The 20,641-nt window shown below is 61.5% G+C and overlaps 1 protein-coding gene across 1 annotated transcript; it reads right to left on the bottom strand.

The window, feature by feature from the left end:
- Nucleotides 1-1,947: 1,947 nt before the first annotated feature.
- On the bottom strand, nucleotides 1,948-19,051 carry COL1A1 (collagen type I alpha 1 chain). Its single transcript, XM_039227823.1, has 51 exons — nucleotides 18,842-19,051; nucleotides 17,118-17,312; nucleotides 16,987-17,021; nucleotides 16,848-16,883; nucleotides 16,656-16,757; nucleotides 15,763-15,834; nucleotides 15,476-15,520; nucleotides 15,261-15,314; nucleotides 15,011-15,064; nucleotides 14,448-14,501; nucleotides 14,279-14,332; nucleotides 13,910-13,963; nucleotides 13,780-13,824; nucleotides 13,610-13,663; nucleotides 13,447-13,491; nucleotides 13,264-13,317; nucleotides 12,919-13,017; nucleotides 12,792-12,836; nucleotides 12,606-12,704; nucleotides 12,419-12,472; nucleotides 12,176-12,283; nucleotides 12,043-12,096; nucleotides 11,705-11,803; nucleotides 11,494-11,547; nucleotides 11,307-11,405; nucleotides 10,651-10,704; nucleotides 10,391-10,444; nucleotides 10,229-10,282; nucleotides 10,074-10,127; nucleotides 9,569-9,613; nucleotides 9,378-9,476; nucleotides 8,991-9,098; nucleotides 8,428-8,535; nucleotides 8,181-8,234; nucleotides 7,943-7,996; nucleotides 7,624-7,731; nucleotides 7,482-7,535; nucleotides 7,309-7,362; nucleotides 7,016-7,177; nucleotides 6,820-6,927; nucleotides 6,541-6,648; nucleotides 6,380-6,433; nucleotides 6,166-6,273; nucleotides 5,775-5,828; nucleotides 5,553-5,660; nucleotides 5,182-5,235; nucleotides 4,793-4,900; nucleotides 4,418-4,700; nucleotides 4,077-4,267; nucleotides 3,657-3,899; nucleotides 1,948-3,547 (listed from the first exon to the last, which is right to left on the bottom strand). The coding sequence occupies exons 1-51, from the start codon at nucleotides 18,930-18,932 to the stop codon at nucleotides 3,401-3,403; spliced, it is 4,383 nt and encodes a 1,460-aa protein (XP_039083754.1). The 5' UTR covers nucleotides 18,933-19,051; the 3' UTR covers nucleotides 1,948-3,400.
- Between the last annotated feature and the right edge of the window lie 1,590 nt (nucleotides 19,052-20,641).

Below are 20,641 nucleotides of genomic sequence, written 5' to 3' on the forward strand. Positions count from 1 at the left end.
GGTTCAACACAATTTAAACCTGAGTTCCTCGGGGGCCCTTACCCACATGTCAGGGGCTCCCTAGCCATGTGTGGCTAGTGGCTGTGGTAGTGGATGGTGCAGAGTGCACTTCGTGGTTGCAGAAAGTCGTGGCCTAGGCCCCAGTGCCCAGCCCTGCAGGGCACACCTGACGTCCGGCCTCGGTCAGCCCCCCCGGGGCCGTGCCTGCTGGTAAGGCTGAGATAAATTTTTTGCCGGTGCGGAGAGCTTTGGAAACTCAGAGGGGGGTGGCTCGGGCTTGGGTCGTTCAGGAGAATGAGGGGACATGAGACACATGAGATGTTTGAGCGTGGCCTGGAGGCTGGGGGACAAAGCAGGCATAGATGACGGCAATCAGCTCAGGCAGAGGAAGAGGCATAAAGAGAGGCCTGGAAGTGGAAAGTGGGGTGCATATGTGGGAGTTTGGTGTCACCCTTTTTGGCTAGTGTGACAAGTGTGGACAAGGGAGGGGACCCTGGTTGCCTTATGGGGGGAGGGGACAGGGGCTGAGCCAGCCAGGATGCAACCCCACCCGGTGGATGAGGGTTATCAAGCAGTCACCCATCATCAATCAGCATGGAAGGTCGGGTAGTTTGCCTATGAAGAAACCTTCATTTGCATGTCATACTTTCTTAACCACTTTAGACTAATTCCCTTTCTACGCTGCCCAGACTGTGGTAGAAGTGCTAACGATGAATTATTAAAAGGCGCAATTAATCATCATGGCCACTTAATGACGGTGATGGCATTAGTATTGCAGACGATGGCCTCCGTAGACTTGTCCATTTCTCTGAGACCCGAGGGAGGGACGTGGGCCGTTCTGGCCTTTGAAGGTTGGCCCCCAGACCCTGCGTGGGGCGGGGACACAGCTTCGCCTCCTCCCTGTCTCCACATCTCTGGGTGCCTAGTCTGCTCCAGCATTCTGACTCCCTGGCTACCCCTGTGTCCCCGTGACTGCTCTCGGCTGTCCCCCTTCCCTACGACTGGGGAGCTGACCAGTCACCCTCCTTCCAGGGGCCTCAGGCTCACAGGCAGGCAGGGGGTGAGAGAAAAGGGAAAGGAGGGAGAAGGAGGAAGAAGCGGAAGCAAGTTTTGTTTTGTTTTGTTTTGTTTTGTTTTGTTTTTTAAAGGATAAGGAATGGGCAGGAGGCAGGGGCCTGGGCCAAACGACCTGTCAGGCCTCCCCGCACGCAAGTGTGACAGGGACTTAGAAGGCCAAGAGGGACCCATGCTCAGCAGGGTCGGCACCTGTCGCCTCCATGACAGCACCTTGTCAGTGCCTTGATGGCAGCTCTCCAAGGGCCCCAGGGAGGCTCCCTGCCTCCTTCCCCAGGAACCCTGGAGCGGGAGGCCTTCCTCTCTCTCCTCACAGGCCCTCAGGGTGGGCTCAGGACTCCCCTCAGCTGGCCTGCTTGTTGCTCCTTGGGGGTGCGGGGGGAGGGGGCTCAGAGTGAGCAGGAGGGAGGAGAGGCCGGATGAGGGGCTCCCAGGTACTCCCCACGGCGGTCCCACCTCCCTCAGCTACGCGTGGGCCGCAGTCCCCGCAAGCCTGCAGGCTGCCTGCCGGGAGCGGAGACGGTGGCGGCGTTGAGGGAGGGTGGGCCTGGGGTTCGGTCGGCCCGGGATCTGAAGGGAGGCGCGTGTTTGCACGCCCGCGTGTTACCACACGTGTCAGTTGCCTGTACAGCTCTGTAAGGAAGAAGGGCATTTGGGAGACACGAAGGCCGCTTGAGGTAGGGGAAGGGATAAGGCGTAAGAGAGGTGAGAGGCAGGGGGAGCCTGTGGAGGGTGCTAGGTGAGGAGGAGGAGGGAAGGGGTAAGAAACAGGGGAGCCCACCCCCACCCCCCCACCCCCCCAAAGCCCCTCCTTCCCCAGATTTCCCCTCCCCAGACTCCAGGGCAGAAAATTAGGAGGCCACTACCGATAGATTTGGGTAATTTCCACATGCTTTATTCCAGCAATCAAAATAATTAAAAACATCTCAAATTATTATACACATACAAAATAGGTACAGAGTCCTGCTTCCTCCCACCCCTAGGGGGAAAAACTGCTTTGTGCTTTGGGAAGTTGTGCTCTGGAACCCAGAGAGAGGACACAGGACAGAGAGGCTGTGAGGATGGGGTGCAGCTGAGGAGGAGGGGGTTTCAGAGAGAGAGAGAGAAGAGAGAGGTGGAGAGAGACAGAGGCGGCCAGGGGGGTGGAGAGGGGGTGGGAAGGAGCGCGCTTGCAGAGCTGCGACACTCTCTCCCCCCAAGTTAAATAGCACCTTTAGAAAATTCACGAGTCCCCATCCGCAAGGGAAAAAAAAAAACCCCAAAGAATAAAAAAAGACTTTGAACAAAAAGGAACATTTGCTGGCCTGGGGGTGGGGCGTCTCGACTTCCATAGCACCAGTGATTCCTTCCCCTTCCCCACCCCACCCCATCACAGAGATGTAGCACCTTTGATATAAAATGGGGAGCCCTTCCCACCCTGCCCCCATCCCCGCCCCCACGCAGTTGCCCGGTGACACAAAGACAAGAAGAGGTAGTCCTTAAGCAACACAATTACATGAGCAACAGAGCAGTTTCTCCCACCCAGCCCTGTCGCGTGGGGGATTGACACGAGTCCCCGCAGGAATCCGATGGTTCCTTCTGCTCTGTCCCGGCCCCTCCTGACTTTCCTCCAAACCCGGCAGGCAGCGAGGGGCCCATGGTCCTCCAGCGTGGCCCCCTCCAAAACGAAGAGGGGAGTGTCGCCCCAACGAGCCACGGGGACGTCAGATGGTGAGGCTCCTTTGGTAGTCTGCGCACCTCCGGTCCCCCCAGGATTTGGGGGTTGCTGGGTGAGGGGAGTGGGTTGGGACTGCGGGGGTCACTTGGGTGTTTTCAGCATTGCCTTTGGTTGCTGGGCAGACAATGCGTTGTTTCCTGTGTCTTTTGGGGGAGACTTAGATTTGGGGAGCAGTGGAGGGGAGGCCCCAAGGAGGGATGGAGAAAGGAGCAGAAAGGGCAGTGTTGGGGTATCATAAGCCCAACGGGCAGAAAAGGACTTACCCCCATATGGGTCTTCAAGCAAGTGGACCAAAGCTTCCTTTTTTAAAAAGTTATTTATTTATTCTTTTTTTTTTTTTTTTTTTTTTGGTTTTTTTTTTTTTTTTTTTTTTTTTTTTTGGTAAGGTTGAATGTACTTTTTTGGTTTTTGGCCATGTTCGGTTGGTCAGAGATAAAAACTAAGTTGGAGAGATGAATGCAAAGGAAAAAAAATATTTTCCAAAGTCCATGTGAAATGGTCTCCCGTTTTTTTGGCTTTTTGGGGGGTTCAGTTTGGGTCGTTTGTCTGTTTCCAGGGTCAGGGGCGAGTGGGTTGGGTGGGAGGGAGCCAGGTTGGGTGGGAGAGAGTTTACAGGAAGCAGGCAGGGCCAACGTCGAAGCCAAATTCCTGGTCTGGGGCGCCAACGTCCAATGGGGCCACATCGATGATGGGCAAGCGGGAGGTCTTGGTGGTTTTGTATTCGATCACTGTCTTGCCCCAGTTTCCGGTGTGACTCTGGGGTGGGGGGGAGACAATGGGGGTCACCAGGGGGAGCCACGGCGGGCGCCGGGAGTACCAGAGCCCGGAGAGGGGCCCCGGCCAGGGACTGAGGCCAGGGACTTACCGTGCAGCCGTCGTAGGTGACGCTGTAGGTGAAGCGGCTGTTGCCCTCGGCCCGGATCTCGATCTCGTTGGAGCCCTGGAGGAGCAGGGCCTTCTTGAGGTTGCCAGTCTGCTGGTCCATGTAGGCCACGCTGTTCTTGCAGTGGTAGGTGATGTTCTGGGAGGCCTCGGTGGACATCAGGCGCAGGAAGGTCAACTGGATGGCCACATCGGCAGGATCGGAGCCCTGGCCGCCATACTCGAACTGCAGGGGTGGGGGGAGGGCGTCGGAGAAGCGAGTGAGTGACCATGCTGGAGCCTCTAGTCCTGGCCTCCCTCCCTGGGGTCCTCTGACAGCGCCCCAGTGCACCCCTCCCCCAGCCAGAAGTAGCATCCCTCCTGCCCCATCCTATGAGCGTGGCTCCAGGGCCAGCTTCCGCACCTGGGATCCGTCGGTCATGCTCTCGCCGTACCAGACGTGCCTCTTGTCCTTGGGGTTCTTGCTGATGTACCAGTTCTTCTGGGCCACGTGGGGCTGAGTGGGGTACACGCAGGTCTCTCCTGTTTCCATGTTGCAGAAGACCTTGATGGCATCCAGGTTGCAGCCTTGGTTGGGATCGATCCAGTATTCTCCTGCAGGGGGGCGGAGCAGGACGGAATCAGGGGATGGGTGGCAGCTGGGGCACACGTGGGACACTGGGCCCCTCGGGGCTCAGCCCTGTCCCGGCAGGAGGAGAAGGGACGAGGGGGAGGAGGAAGGGCACAGCAGGGGCGGGGCCTCACCGCTCTTCCAGTCTGAGTGGCACATCTTGAGGTCACGGCAGGTGCGGGCAGGGTTCTTGCGGCTTCCTTCGGGGCTCCGGATGTTCTCGATCTGCTGGCTCAGGCTCTTGAGGGTGGTGTCCACCTCGAGGTCACGGTCACGGACCACGTTGGCGTCATCGGCCCGGTAGTAGCGGCCGCCATCGTGAGCCTTCTCTTGAGGTGGCTGGGGCAGGAAGCTGAAGTCGAAGCCACCGCTGGGAGGACCGGGGGGACCGGGGGGTCCAGGAGGGCCGGGGGGACCCTGCACAGAGAGGAAGAAGAGCCGGGATCACCAGGGTCCCAGCGCCCGTGGGGCTGGAGGGCCATGGGCAGACGGGCCGAGGGGCTACGTACGACAGGGCCAGCGTCACCAGTGCGACCACGAGGACCAGGGGGGCCGATGGGGCCTGGGAGACCGTTGAGCCCGTCTTTGCCAGGAGAGCCAGCAGCGCCGGGGGGACCCTGCGAAGGGGAAGGGGGTTGGAGAAAGCTCACCAGAAAGCCCAGGACCACATGCCCAGCTCTTTGGAGGAGCCCGGCACCCTCCCTGCCTGGCTCTGGCGCCATGACCTCATCATCGTCCATTCCCACGGCCAGGCGGGACCGTCCAGGACTCTTCTCCCACCCCCTGCCCCCACAGCCTTCTGCGGAGAGGCGGGGACACCCGTATGCCAGGCCGAGGGCCCCGAAGCGAGCCTGGGCTTGGGTCCCAGCACGAGAAGACAGATAGGGGCGTGACTTACTCGGGGACCAGCGGGACCAGAAGCTCCAGAAGGACCTTGTTCACCAGGAGAGCCCTGAAGGACAGACACAAAGGCGACGTGGGCTCAGTGCGGGTCACACGCGGCCAGCAAACTGCCCCCCCGCCCCGCCTCGTTATTCTGGACATCTAGTCCCAAGGTGTCCACGGGCTAAGATGCCTCTCACAACCCCTCTTTGTGTCGCTCGCCATCTCGGAAGCCTCTTGGAAATGCCTATTGATCTTGAGACCCTGATCCCCGTTAAGGAGGAGTGAAAATGACTATCGAGAGGGGAAACTGAGGCAAAATTCCCCCTCATTGTGCAGCAGGGCTCAATGGCAGCTGGGGGACAAAGGGGTGCTGAGCATACTCACGGGAGGGCCAGGGGGACCCTGGAGACCAGAGAAGCCACGATGACCCTTTATGCCTCTGTCACCCTGTTCGCCTGCCTCACCCTTGTCACCACGGGGGCCTTGGGGTCCCTAGAAGAGAGGAGAGGACAGGCTGTCAGACGGAAGGTCTGTTGGCACCGAGTGGGGTGTAGTCCGCCTCCGGGTGGGGTTCTGAGGGCACGAGGGACAGAGCAGGGCACTTACGGCGGGACCGCGAGCGCCGACAGGGCCGATGGGGCCGGCGGGACCAGCGGGACCCTGGAGAGAGCACGGAGCGTGTTAGATCCTGCCACAGCCTGAGCTGCGGGACGAAGCCACCCCTCGGCTGCACCCGTCATTTCTCAGATCCTTTCCCACCGCGTCCATTCCTCCTGAGCCCCAGGTGCACCGGCGTGGGAACCAACCCTATTCCTCCGGGGGATGGGAGACGTGCCGCCTGGGAGAGGGGCCTCGGGGACCGAGCTGTGGCTGAGGGCCCGGGCCCCGGACGGACGTTGTGTGAGACCTCCTCCCCTCCCCCAGCCTCAGTGACGCCAGATGCCCACCTGCGTGCCCGTAGGCGGGCCCGGAGAGTCCCTGGAGCCTGGCTACTTACAGTCTCACCACGGTCGCCATTCTTGCCAGCGGGGCCGACGGGACCGGGGGCACCGGGAGCGCCAGGGGCACCGGGGGGTCCAGAAGGGCCGGTCTCACCGCGGTCACCCTGGGAGGGGAGCGGAGGGAGACAGGGGTCAACCCCAGCCAGAGGGGCTAGGCTGGAGCAGGGGAGTGGCGGGCGGCGCTGTGGCCCTGGGGCGCCGCCATCTTACCTTGGGGCCAGGAGAACCATCTCGTCCGGGGGAGCCTTCGGCACCGGGAGATCCCTGCGGAGAGAGGGGGCCAGGTGAGTGTCAGCCAGAGGAAGGCCGGCTTGGGCAAAGGCCCAAATGGCTGCGCTGAGGGCACGGGTACAGGGCCGGCGACTGCTCACCTCACGTCCAGACTCGCCAGGGGGTCCGGCCAATCCAGGGGGGCCCATGGGACCAGGGGGGCCACGTTCACCGCTCGGGCCAGAAGGACCTTGTTTGCCAGGTTCCCCCTGAGGGAGAAGAAAGAGTCAGGCCGGAGATGGGGCGGGGGAGGGCCCTCGGGCCCCCAAGTTCACCTGCCACAGCTGTCGTGTCTGGCCCCGGCGCCCTCCCCCACCCTGCAGCCTCCGAGCCCCGTGATGGCTCTGCTCGGGGTCCCCCAAGGCGAGCGGAGCACTCACAGAGGGGCCGGGAAGACCGGGGAAGCCTCTTTCTCCTCGCTGACCGGGCAGGCCCACCACACCACGCTGTCCAGCAATGCCTTGAGGTCCGGGAGTGCCGGGAGCACCCTGCAGGGGGAGGCGACGAAGGTGAGGCGCCCTGCAGGGCGCAGGGAGCACACCCCCCGCCTCGGGCCCCTCCGGAGCTCGCGCTTACGGCAGGTCCATCAGCACCAGGGGATCCTTTCTCGCCAGCGGGGCCAGGGGGGCCAGGGGGACCGACTTCACCGGGACGGCCGGCGGGGCCAGTCTCACCGCGGGGGCCTTTGCCGCCTTCTTTGCCAACAGGGCCGGGAGGGCCAGGGGGTCCAGCGTTTCCCTGGACGGGGAGAAGATTCCAGTGGGTTCTGGAGCACCACTGCGGCCTCAGATGGGCCCCCCACCCTCCTGACACCCTGTGCCCCCCACCCCCACCCCCTGAGCGGTGGAGTATCCCCTGCAGGTACTCACAGAGGGGCCGGGAGGACCGACTCGGCCAGCAGCACCAGGGAATCCAGTAGCACCCTGGCAAGAGAGGACAGCGCGTCAGGAGGGGCGCGGCCCCCTCACCGGGCGCGGCCCCCCCACCTCTGAACGCGGGCTGGAACGAGAGCCCCAGCAGGGACACCGAGTGACATACTCACAGGGGGACCAGCGCTGCCTCGAGCACCTTTGGGTCCAGGAGCACCAACATTACCCTGTGGGAGAGCATGGAGCCATGTGGATCGGGCTGGGCCCGGGCCCAGGCCCGCCGGCCGCTCGGGGCTCCGAGGGGGAGATACTCACGATGGGGCCGGGGGGGCCAGTGGGGCCAGCGGGGCCAGGGGGGCCGGCATCGCCTTTAGCACCAGCATCACCGGGTTCGCCTTTAGCACCAGGTTGGCCATCAGCACCCTGGGGGAGGAAGGGGTGAGGTGAGCGGAGGAGGGGATACGGTGGCATGGGGAGCTGGGGGGTGCACGGGGCTGGGGTAAGGGCAGGAACCCCGGGCAGAAAGATGCTCGAACGGGACATGGCCCACTCTCCACGCCTCCGTCCTCGAGCAGTCGCCCGAGGTCCCGGGTCCCAGTTGGTGACAGAAAATGATGGGGGTCTTGGTACTCACAGGGGGACCAGCGAAGCCAGCAGGGCCGGGGGGACCAGGCTCACCACGGTCTCCCTAGAAGAAACAGAGGCAGACTGAGAGGGGCTCCCACATGGGGGAGATGGGGTGGGCCGGGGCAGAGAGGAGGGGGAGGGGCGCCCTGAGGAGTGTGGCCCCAGGGCCCGGAGCAGGTGGGTCACAGAAAAGGGGGCGGGGAAGTTGGGAGCAGAGGGGTGGAGTGCGGGTCTTCTGTACTTACGGGGGCGCCGCGGGCTCCTGTGGGACCAGCGGGGCCGCTGGGACCAGCTTCACCCTGAGCGGGAGGACCAGGAGGCTCAGGTCAGCTGCCAGCAGATGACCCCGAGACAGTCTCCCCTCCTTGCTGGCCCTCCCGCCTTCAGGTCACCAGCGCAGAATGGCAGGACCTGCCTCCCCACCCCCCCTCCTCCAGAACCATGCCCGGGTTTGCCGGGGAAGCTGTGTGTTCCATGGTGGAGTCACCTCACCTTGTCACCAGGGGCGCCAGCGGGGCCAGGGGGACCGATGGGGCCAGTCAGACCACGGACGCCATCTTTGCCAGGAGAACCATCAGCACCTTTGGGACCAGCATCGCCCTAAAGGCACAGGGAAAGTCTGAGACTTCCGGTGGGGAGGGGGACAGGGAGGGGACCCGTAGCATCCTGCCACTCACTGCCTTCCACTCCTCCCCAGCTCTGCCCGGGGGGCCCCGGCCTGTGCTTGGGGCTCGAGATCTTTCAGAGGAAAAGGCACCTGCCCAGTGGAACCTAGGGAAAGTGGCCCGTGGCTTGTGTAGAGGGACGAATAAGGGATGCCCCATCCGTGGGGCCACCCTGCTTCCCGTTACCATGGTAACTCATGGGGAGGGAAGAAGGGCCTAGATTGGCTGGTAGAGGATTTATCAGTGAAGAGGCCAGGAGGGAAGAAGGGAGGACTAAGGAGAAGAGGGAAAGCTCCCAGGGAAGGTGGAGAGAGAGGCTAAAGCATCCAAAGCAGGGGGAGAGAGAGAAGGGAGCCCTGCACAGCTCAGGGGTGGGGGTGTGGAACTCACTCTGTCACCCTTAGGGCCTGGAAGACCGGCTGCGCCTCGTTCACCAGGCATTCCCTGAAGGCCAGGAGCGCCCTGGCTGCCGGGGGCTCCAGGGGCACCAGCATCACCCTAGGTGACAACCGAGAGGACTGGCATGACGTGTGGGGTCCCAGGAGTGGGTCGCGGCCCTGAGCCGCCTCTTGAGGTCTCCCGGGCTTGCTTCCGAGGGTAAAGATCAGCACCGGCTAAGAGCAAAGGCTCCCAGCCCGGAAGTTCAAGGCTGCACGTGGACCCCGCCCCAGCCAGTGCTGTTCCCCCTCCCATCCTGCGCCCACACTTGGTGGCTGTGGCCAGAGCCAGGCGCCCCAGCCTCAAGAGGGGCCAGAGGCGTCCCCATGCTGTCCTCACCTTAGCACCGTCATTGCCAGGGGCACCATTGGCTCCCCGAGGACCTGCGGGACCAGGGGGACCTTGCACGCCGCGTTCACCAGGGAAACCTCGCTCGCCCTGGAAAGGAAGGACAGGGCGCGTGATGGCTGCTCGAGACACAGGGCCGGGCGTAGGGCATGTTGGCGGGGACAGGAAGAGGCTCTACTTACTCTTGCTCCAGAGGGGCCAGGGGCACCAAGATCTCCAGGAACACCCTGAGGGGGAGGGAGGGACAGCCCGTGAGCGAGCCAACCCCACCTCGGCCCTCCCTCCGCACTACAATGCATCCCTGTTCCCCTGGGGGGCTGGTCCTTGGGGTCTGTCATTGGAGACCAGCCCCTTCTCAGCACTGATCTGGGATCCTTCCTCTACTTCCCCTGGGGGTGTGTCAAAGACGGCCCTCTCCCCAGACTTGGGGCTGAGGGAAAGTCGGAGGTATCCCTGCAGCTCTAAAAAAAACAAACAAACATCGTGCAGACTAGCACCTTCTAGATCATATCATGCAGCTGTCTAGTGCCCTGCTTCCCTCTGTGTGGCTCCCTTCGTGATGGGAAGTCCTGCAGGGTGTCTGACCTTGCTTCCTCTGGCTGATGGTTATTTGAGCAGCAGGGAGGACTGGCTTCTCCCTCTAAATGCCCCATGGCGCCCACCTCTCCGGCCGCGGCTACCTCTTACCTGCTCGCCAGGTTTGCCTGCTTCACCAGGAGGTCCAGCGGGGCCAGGAAGACCCTGTAGGCGGGAAATGGGGGAGGTGACGGGGTGGGATTAGAATCTGAAGACGAACAAAGGGGAGCCCATACCTTAACCCCCTGCCAGCCTTGAGGCCTCACCTGGAATCCGGGGGACCCAGCAGGGCCTTGTTCGCCTCTCTCACCAGCGGGGCCCTGTCACAGAGAGAAGGCCGTGGTCACCGGAAGACCCAGGAGAAAAGGGGTGGGGGTGGGGGTCTCTGTAGTTGGGGCCTCCCCAGGCTGTCTATCAGGGACACTTACGGCAGGGCCGGGGGGTCCCTGAGCTCCGGCTTCTCCGTCTTTGCCAGCAGGACCCTGTGGGGAGACAGCAAAGGATCAGGGTGGTGACAGGGGCAGCCGTTAGAGGAAGAGGGGCAGGTGCCTGGGGCCGGGGGGACAGAGCAGAGGGGCCTCTGATGTCCTGGTGACGGCTGCAGCCTTCGGCACCCCTCCTGCAGGGAGGGAGGCTGTGTCATGAGCGGGGGCAGGAAGGGGACAGGAGGCCATAGGGAGATACTTACAACAGCGCCAGGGGGCCCGGGGACACCGCGCTCTCCCGCCTTGCCAGGCTCTCCCTAAGGGCAAAGACAGTCAGAGTTAGGGGGGCTCACATGGGAAAACGGGCCTCCTGTGTCCTTCCTGGTCACCCCGAGCGGCTTCTTTTAGGGGTTTTCTTCTCTCCCAGCTCTGGGCCTGCGGAAACTCTTTGGTGGCTTTCACTGCTGGTCCTTTAGTGTGTCCCTGAGGCCTGTCCCCCGCCCCCCCCAGACCACATGCCCTTCAGGCTGCCGTCCCCACCCCCTCCCTTCCTTCTCGCCACCATATGCCTGTGGTGACCTGCTTGCAAAGGGCTTTCATCCATCTCCTCTGGTACCTCCTTTTCAACCTCAAAGGACCCACCAAGCTTTGGGGTGACTTTCATACAAAAGGCCCATTCTACCCCTATATGTGGGGGGGGGGAGGGGCTCCAATAATACTTGCTTCCAAGGATACAGTAACGGGAGTGGAGCCGGGATCAGTCTCTCGTTTTTATGGATAGGGAGACTGAGGCCCAGAGAGGGGCAGTGAGTGGCCTGAGGCCACACAGCAGGTGGCAGAGCTGGGACCGGAGGCCTGGCCTCTCATCTCCCAGGAGTGCCTGTCCCCGGCTCCGCAATGTCCCTCGAGGAATACTCACAGCAGCACCTTTAGGCCCAGGGAATCCCATCACGCCAGCCTGACCACGGGCACCAGGGGGACCTGGAGGCCCGGGGCGACCATCTTGACCAGCGGGACCCTAAGGATGGGAGGCACGGAATTGGAGGTGAGGACAGAGAGCGGGCGGGCGGGAGCGCGGGAGGGGCCCCGGGGGGAGCGGTACTTACAGGGGGGCCAGTCTTGCCGTCTGGACCGGGGCTGCCAGGACTTCCGGTCAGACCCTAGCGGGGAGGGGGCAGAGACGTGTGAGTGAGGGCGGCAGGAGAGGCCCTCTCTTCCAAGGGCAGATCCACAGCGCTGCTCCTGGCGCCCCGCTCCAGACCCCACACAGGGCGGACAGGGTCTGGGGACCCGCTGGGCAGAGGGGCCGAGACTCACCTTGGCACCGGGCAGACCAGCCTCACCGGGGCGACCAGCTTCACCAGGAGAGCCTTTGGGGCCAGCAGGGCCAGGAGAACCACGTTCGCCAGCAGGACCCTGGTTGGGGGCATCACGGGGACAATTAGGGGCTTAAGTCTAGGCTTCTTTGCCACGGGCTGGCCTCTTAGTGCGGCAGGGTGGGGTAGCAGGGGGAAGGTCAAGGCGAAGCTGACTGCGAAGAGAGTGTGCAGCCACAGCGGGAGCACTGATGATGGGGGGGTGGAGGTGACTACATGGAGGGTGGGTAATGTCCACAGAGCAGCAGGGCCCGGGTCCCAGCCGTGATGACAAGTTACCTTGGGACCAGCAACACCATCTGCACCAGGGAAACCGCGGCTGCCAGGTCCGCCCTGCAGGAGGAGAGGAGGCCAGTGAGCTCCGACACGGGGGCACCAGGCTGGCACTGGGGGCGAAGAAAGGGACACTTACACGCTCGCCAGGGGGTCCGGGCAGGCCAGTGGGTCCGGGTTCACCTCGGGCTCCTCGCTTTCCTTCTTCCCCAGCAGGGCCAGGGGGGCCTTGAATACCAGTGGGGCCCTGGAGAGGGCAGAGACGGGGGGGGGGGGGGGGCGTCCCGCAGTGAGGGGCTGACCCGGTGCCAACTCCCGTCCTCCCGGGGTCTCCCTCCCGGCGTTCCCTGGGGCAGATGGGCTGAGCTGCGGGGGGACTTACGGGCTCTCCCTTGGCGCCAGTGTCTCCTTTGTTGCCGGGAGCACCGGGTTCGCCCTGCGGGAGGGAGGAGAAGATGAGCGGAGAGTCGGGGGCACCTGGCTGGCCTGGGTCCTCATGCTTGTCAGGCGGGGCCACACCGGAGCCAGCGCGTGGGGGGTGGGGGCACAGGTGAGAGAGTGATACTTACACTGTTACCCTTGGGACCGGGAGGGCCGCTGGGGCCCTGGGGTCCAGAGGGGCCTCGGGCACCGGGGAAGCCGGGAGCACCAGCAATACCAGGGGCGCCCTGTGGGAGGCAGAACAGGTTGAGCCCAGGAGTGCAGGGCACGGGGCAGGTGGGAGGGGGCACCAGGGAGAGCTGCAGGATACTCACGTTGGCGCCTTTAGCACCAGGCTGTCCATCAGCGCCGGGGTTTCCCTGTGGCCCAGAGAGAGGGGGGTGAGTGACAGGCGAGGACTCTGGACTGGGGAGTGGCACAGGGGCACAGAGGAGCACTTACAGCAGGGCCGGCAGCACCAGCTGGGCCAGGGGGGCCGGGCTCACCACGCACACCCTGGGGACCTTCAGAGCCGCGGGCTCCTTGGGGACCAGCTTCGCCCTGCATAGGAAACAAGGACAGGTCAGGAGCCACCGTGGGAGGCCAGCCTCGCCTTTGGACGCTGGGAGGTGAGGGCGGACGGCAAGGACAGGAGGCCGAGAATTAGGACTCCTCGATCAGAGAAGGGGACCTCAGGACAAAGGTGCTGGGGCCTGGGCTTCTCTGGGTCGCGCTGGTTTGGGGAGCAGGGAGGCGCCCCTCTCTTGGCCCGTGAGCGCTGTGCTCAGAGGGGGGCAGGGGTCTCACCTTAGCACCAACAGCACCGGGGAAGCCAGGAGGACCAGCGGGGCCAGTGGGACCCTGTGAATGAAATGGAGACGTTACAGCTGCACGTCACACCCTGGGACAGAAGAGGTGCTGGGATTCGGAGCCAGGGCGCCCACCCCTGAGTGGGAGCCCCAGGCACTGGGGCCCAGAGGCCATACTCACAGGGGGGCCAGCAGCACCAGTAGCGCCATCATTTCCACGAGCACCCTGCGGGAGAGAGAGGGGTAGCTCCAGTCACGTGCACTGAGCACTGGCTGGTCCCCGTAACCCCTCAGGAGCCCCTTCCAGAGCCCCGGGATCCCCCCAAGGGGCCAAGTGTACTTACAGCAGGGCCGGGGGCTCCAGGGCGGCCTCTCTCGCCAGGCAGACCACGGGGGCCCTGACGACCAAAGCCAGAAAAAAACAAGTGAGACGGGAGACAGCCCTTCCCGCCCAAATCCCATCTCGCCCCTCTACCCTGCTCTCTCTCTTCCTTCTAGACCTGAACACACTCACCATCTGACCAGGAGCTCCATTTTCACCAGGGCTACCAGGCTCACCCTAGAGAATAGAGAATAAAGTTAGGAATTAAAGTGCATGGTGGGTCTGGGCTGTGGAGGCCCAAGATATTCAGACACCCTCTTACCTTGGGACCAGCGGGACCAGCATCACCCTTGGCACCGTCCAAACCACTGAAACCCTAAGATAGGGAAGAAGGGCCAAGGTGAGTGCCACTGGAAGGGGTGGGCCCCCTTGACCCCCATGTTGACCTGGGAAGGTGCTTCAGGGGGTCACCACAGCCATCCCCCTGTCTCTGCGCTAGACTAGACCCCAACTGGCCCAAGATCTCACCCAATCCTTTGATGGAGATTTCTCTCCCAATGAAGGGAAGTTCTTTTGGATGTCTACTCTCTATCTCTTGGGATTTATGTAGCTGACACCGACCTCGATACACACAGGAGGATCCTTTGGGCAAAAGGAGCTAGGACGGTGGGGTGCTACAAAGAGGACTTACTCTGTGTCCCTTCATTCCAGGAAGGCCAGCTGTTCCGGGCAATCCCCGAGCACCCTGGAGAGAAAAGAAGGAGAAAGGCAGGGCCATTAGAAGATGCCACTGTAGACCCAGCTCCCAAGTGGAGCCCACCTGCAGCAAAGTCCAGGGCCGGCCACGTGCTTCTGCTCACCTGAGGTCCAGGGGGCCCACGCTCACCGGGACGACCAGGCTTTCCGGCTTCACCCTGAGAGGGAGAGAAAATGCCATCATGCCCATGCCTTGGAAGAGTGTGGGAGGTCTGAATTTTCTTGGTGGTGTTGAAGGTCCGGTTTAGGAGCCCAGAATCTTGTCTTTGATTTTAGAGGTCAGCTTAAATCTATGGTGAAATCTTTGCTTGGTGACTTTCGAGTCCCTCCAAGGGAATTTCTGTATTTCTGTGTATGGAGAGCAAATCTGAGGTGCCCAGAGCAGCTAAGCCTAAGGAAGTCATTCATCCCGAGGGAGGGGATGGGGATCGCTTTGTGGTGGCTGAGGTGAGGGGAAGGATCAATGACCTCCATTGGGGAGATGGGGAATATCCCATAAAGGGTGAAGATCATTGTTCAAGGGCAGTCCCGTGCATCAGGGAGAACATGGCCTCCTTTCTCTGGGTATCACCCTCAAAGGTGGTGAGGCATTGGGGTAGAGATTAGAGGGACCCAGCCCATGGAAGTGCTGGGGGCTAGATGGGATCTTCTCGCCTGGGTTACTTACATCATCTCCGTTCTTGCCAGGAGGGCCAGGGGGACCACGGGGACCCATGGGACCCTAGAGGAAACAGGAAGAAGGGATATTAGAATGACCGGGATAAGGGGGATAAAAGAAGGGGAAGGCTGGGATTGGAAGGAGGAGGCAAAGAAGACTCAGATGGCAGTGGTGGAGGGGTCCTTCAATCGAAGAATCCACGTATTTGTAGAGGGAGGGTATATTTGGATAGAGTACAAGTAGGGAGGGGGGCACTTACTGAGGCTCCAGGCTCGCCAGGCTCACCAGGGGGGCCTTGGAAACCTTGGGGACCCTGGAGGACAAGGAAAGAGGGATTTGGTTAGGACAGGTCCCTGCCAGTCTTTCCCCATCTCACCAAGAGATCTCTCAGAGCACCTGCCCTGCGCTCATCCCAATCCTCCCTTCAAAAGACCAAAGCCCAGGGTGGTATATGATGACATCCTGGATACTTACAGGTGCGCCAGGGGGACCAGGGAGACCACGAGGACCAGAAGGACCCTACAGAAGGAGAAAGAAGAGATTCCTCTGTAGGAAAGTACAACGTGGGTGTGATCTTGCTGCCTCCGAGTGGTTCCCGTTGGGACCACCCACTTGTCTTGCAGCCTCTTTGAATTTCAGCTTCCCCAAATCTCCTTGACCTCCAGAGTTATCTATGCCACCCCCCGTAAACCACCCCTGGCCCATGTTGTCTGGATTCCCATTGGCTCCTTTTCTGTCATCTCTGCACCCCAGTGGCTCACCATGGGGCCAGGCACAGAGATTCCTCCAGCTGACTTCTCATCATAGCCGTAAGACATCTGGGGAGCAAAGTTCTAGAGGAAACAAGAGAGAGGAGAAGGCATGAGAGAAGTCGGTGAGTTGAGAGGCGAAACGTCACTGACCATGGGATATTGACATATGCCTCCTGACGTGATGCACTAAGAAGGTCAACAGCATCACTTGTGAGATATTCCTGCCCCGAACGCATGGCTCAGCTCCAATTACGGGGACCCATCCGGCCAACCGGAGCTGAGGTCCCCTAAAATAATCGGCCTTTACAAACTGGCTTCTCCAAAAAAATTTCGGTGCCATGAAGGACAGTGAGTCTGAGGAATGTTCCGGAGTAAAGGAAACTGAAGAGCTACGGCAATTAAATGCAATTCATGATCCTGGATCCCGAAAACAGATGCCATAAAGGGTATTGTTGGGATACTGGTGACATTTGGATAGGGACTGTATAGTAGATCATAGTCATGTATCAGTGTCAACGTTTTGAAACGTAATCACTGTTCAAACAATGGTTTGAACTTACGTAACAATGGTCACGTAAGAGAAAGTTCTTGTTCTCAGGAAATTCAACTAAAGTAGTTTGGAGCAAAAGCACATAACATCAGCAACTTACTCTGGAAGGAACGGCTCAGAAGGAAAAGTAACAATTATATGTATACATAGAGACTGATAAAGCAAATGTGACAAACTGTGAAGGGTATGTGAGAGTTCTTGGCACTATTCTCGAAGCTTTTCTCTGAGTTTGAAACCATTTCAAAATACAAAGTATGCCATCTGCCAAAAAACACACAAAAAACCAAAGAACAGGAGGTGAGGGGAAGCACACAGGGCTGGCCTGCCAGGAGTGTCTTGAATCTTCACTTACTCCTCCGAGGCCAGGGGGTCCGGGGGGGCCGGGAGGGCCGGGGGGTCCAGGAAGTCCAGGCTGTCCAGGGATGCCGTCGCGGCCAGGGGGGCCGGCAGGTCCCTGCAGCGGGAGAGGGCGGGGCGTCGGTGAGCGGAGGCCCGGAGCCACGCCCACCTCCAGCCCCGCCGGCAGAGAGCGCGCGACGCTTACCCTTGGGCCTCGGGGGCCAGTGTCTCCTTTGGGTCCCTATGGGGTAGGGGGAGAAGAAGCAAAAGAAGTCGGGTTAGAGAAGGGAGGCGCTTGACGACTCTCGGGCGGGTGGCAAAAGTCGAAGGCAGAGGATGATTACCTCGGCTCCGGTGGTTTCCTGGCCGGTAGGTGACGCTAGAGGAGAAGACAAGCGGGTGAGCGGCCGCGATGCCCGGGCTGCTCCCGGCGGCCCCGCCCTCCCCCAGCCCCAGGCCCCGAGCCGAGCCGTACCCTCGCCGTCGGGGCAGACGGGGCAGCACTCGCCCGGGGGCACGTGAGCGCCGGGACAGTTCTTGGTTTCGTCGCAGATTACGTCATCGCACAACACGTTGCCGTTGTCGCAGACACAGATCCGGCAGGCCTCGGGTTTCCAAACATCTCGGTCATAGTACCTGAGGCCGTTCTGTACGCAGGTGACTGGTGGGACTGGGGCAAGAGGGGGAAAGGAGGGGCTGTCGGCGGCGCTCGAGCCCCCCGCCTCGGGGCTCCAGGGACCCCAGCCCTGGAGCTATTTCCGTCCTTTCCCGTTTGTCTTAGGGACACATTTAGATTTTCCATTTCCCGCCTCCTCCTTCACCCCGCCCGCCCCCCCTCCTTTCCCCAAATCCTTAAAAGCTCATCTGCTCCTCATCAGGGCCGGTGACAGCGCCGAGGCGCCTGGCCAGGGCGGCTATAACTCTTTCCAGTTCTCAGGAATTTAAACAAAGCTTTAGGCCGGAGTTGCTTCCAAACCCAACCCCAGCCCATCGGCGCTGAAGCCAAGTGAAATAAAAAGCCTTTGGGTGGGGGAGGGGAGTTGGGGGACTGGGGAGGAGAACAGGAGGGGCCCCAACCGGAGGGCAGGCTCGTGGGGCGTGGTTTGGGTGGAGACGGGGGCGGGGACAGATAGGAGGAGAGACGGGAGGTCCAGCCCCCATCCCGCCCCATCCGGGGGCAGGTGGGATGGCGTGGGCGGGGCCGGGAGGATGGGGCGGGGCCGACTGGCCTGAAGTCCCGCCCAGAGACTTGAATTATACCTCAAAAGTAGGATACACCCTACCCTCTAGCGCCAGACATCTCAAAAGCCCTCTCTCTCGGGCCAACCCCATCTCCTAAGGCTAGCCAGGACCTCTGGGTCACTCCTTAGCCAAAGAACCAAAAAGTCCGCAAATAGTAATAAAGTTAGCTAACCACGCCCACCGCGCGAGCGTCTACCCAGCCAGCCACTAGGTGGCGGGCAACACTAAGCAATTTCCTCCGACCTGGCCACTTCTCTTAAGAGCCTGAGGCCACCCGGTCCCCAGTTTTATTTTCCGGGTCTCGAGGTGGGGTCCACAACCGGCGATAGCGCCCGTCCACCCAATGCAGCTCCGGCGCGGGGAAGCGCTGGACAGGGAGCAGCGGGGCTCGGCGCGGATCGGCAGAGGGCGCAAGGACCCCGCCCTGTCAAGTCCGCGCCCAAGTTTCTCATCCTCCAACCCGCCCACTCTCCGCGCCCCCTCCCCCCTCAGCCCAGCACCCCCGCAGCCCCAGGAACACAGTCTAGCCTGCAGAGAGGGCAAACAATCTTTCCTTATGAATCATCCCACAGCCTTCCTGATCCCTTTTACATCTTGGGCTGCAAATTGCCAGCACGGCGCCCCCATCCCATCTTCGACGTACTTTCCCCTCGCCCGGCGCCCAGGCCCCCACTTCCCCCGTGGTACTCCACCGAGCGCGCTCGGGACTCCCTCCTGTGCCAACTCGGGCGGCGCTCCATCCTCCCCTCTCGCTACCGGAGGGCGTTCATCTACACCCCCCACCCCCCACCCAGGGTACACTGCCTTCTCTCCTGCGGAGGAAGAGCCCTCGCCGTCTCCCTTCCATCCCCTAGTCTCCGGAGCATCCCGAGTCGTAGTTTAAGTCTCGAACCCCCGGGACTGAGCGCAGGGCGAGATACCAAGGAGCCTTGGACTGCCCAAAAGTTTGCGACTTACTGTCTTCTTCTTGGCCCTCCTCTTGGCCGTGCGTCAGGAGGGCGGTGGCCGCTAAGAGGAGCAGGAGCCGGAGGTCCACAAAGCTGAACATGTCTAGACCCTAGACATGTAGACTCTTTGCGGCTGGGGTGGGGGGTTAGCGTCCGCTCATGCGTGGCCTCACTCTCCGCGTGCCTCCTGCTCCGACCCCGAGGAGAAACTCCCGTCTGCTCCGACGACTGGCCCGGGCCCTTTTTATACCATCCCGATGGAGTGCGGGGAGGAACCCTGTCCCCGGGAGAGGGGGAGCCGGCTGCCCGCCCCCCAGCCAATCAGAGCTGCCTGGCCCGGCCCCCAATTTGGGAGTTGGAAGGGAGAGGGGGAGGGGGAGGACGGGAAGGGAGTCCACCACACGTTTCCCCCTTCGCAGCTCAGCCTCCCCAGCCCCCCAGCCCAGGCTGGGCCAGAGATGCTACTGCTGTGGGACGGCTAAGTCCTCAGCATAGTGTGGGCTAAAGACTGGGTAGTGGTGCCCCTTGGGCTTCTTCCTGGGACCCCTCCGTCTGGAGGAACGAACTGAGGGGCTGGGAGGGGAGACTTCCTGGGGTGGAAGGATTGGGGGTGATTGGGAGAGGGCAGCCCTGGCCATGCCTCATTCACCGTCCTGACATGTTGGTCAAGAGCGAAGCGATGGGTACAAAGAAGCCAGGTTCTCCCTCGAAAACAAGAGGACCAGAGAATTGGAAAGATGTGCCTGTTGAGGGGTGTCCCCTGGTGTGGCTGGGATATGACGCTTAGGCATGTTTGGGGAACAAGTTAGAGACCCCTTTGCGCACATTAAGAATCAGATCCTTGGGAGGATGTTGGCAAGAGAGGGTTTATTTGGAAGATGTCAATTCTGCCATGCTTGAGGCTCTAGGATGGACTCGAACGTTCTCCCCCAAACCCAAGGTGTGACTGAGAGAGATGGGGTGGTGGTGGGGGTGCTGAGGCACTGGACGAGAAATTGACTGTGTGGTTTCTCCAGAAGGAAGCACGATGGTTAAGTGACAAGGGCCGCAGAGTGGTCATGGGAAGTCGCTGGACTCTTCCACCCCAGGGGAGTGGGTTTGCACGGGAGCGCCAAGGTCACCAGTGACCTAGAAAAGGGTCCCCTGGGACATTGGCCCAGGCTGCAGCCAGGGCCTGGTTGGAGACCCTCCTACGCAGTAGCGTTGAGCCATCGGGAGAAGGGAGAACTTGGGTGGAAGGCACTGGGTCAGAGAGAAGGTGCTGCTTCTGGAGCTGCAGAAAGCCCCCCATGGGCTGTTCCTGGACTCCAGGTTGGGGGAATAGAGGAGAATTTGGGTGTCTGGGAGGGGGGGCTAGGCTTTGGGGGTTTGGGATGGAATTGCAGGGGAGGTGAGTGACCTTATTTTAAAGGATGTTTCCCACTGCCCTTCCTCTTTCCTGAAAATCGGGAGCATTGCTCTCTGCCCCTGGCATCAGGAGAAGATCTCTACCCTGCAATGGGGTGGGGGGGTCCCCAAGAACAACAGGCTCTACTGGGGGGAGATGCCCCTCAAAGCGAACGCCCTCCCTTCCCCATGCCTCAACCACCCAATGACACCCTATGCCTGCCCCACCACAGTCTGTGGGCCCGCTGGGGTCCCTTGCAGTGCCCTCCTGCCCCCCACCCCCATCTCTCCAGAGCTGCTAACGTGGAAGCGGGGAGTCCCGCCTCCCCCAAACCATCCAAGATTCCATTGCCTCCCCCCACCCCGCCCCTCTCCACGCCCTCCCCCAGCTGGTTTTGTGCAACGAAGGCAAAGGAAAAAAAAA

The sequence above is a fragment of the Hyaena hyaena genome, unplaced genomic scaffold (assembly GCF_003009895.1).
Source record: "Hyaena hyaena isolate Hyena2069 unplaced genomic scaffold, ASM300989v1 scaffold_29, whole genome shotgun sequence".
Classification (NCBI taxonomy): Eukaryota; Metazoa; Chordata; class Mammalia; order Carnivora; family Hyaenidae; genus Hyaena; species Hyaena hyaena.

Bases quoted from the DNA above. Each gene is read 5' to 3' on its own strand.
- COL1A1 (XM_039227823.1), bottom strand. From the start codon at position 18,932: ATGTTCAGCTTTGTGGACCTCCGGCTCCTGCTCCTCTTAGCGGCCACC. The intron at 10,445-10,650 runs GTAAGTATCTCC...GTCTCCCCACAG, and splicing joins CCGGGCCCCCTGGCGCTGTT to GGTCCTGCTGGCAAAGACGG. The intron at 9,099-9,377 runs GTGAGGACAGCA...GTTGTCACCTAG, and splicing joins CTGGCAATGACGGTGCTAAG to GGTGATGCTGGTGCCCCTGG.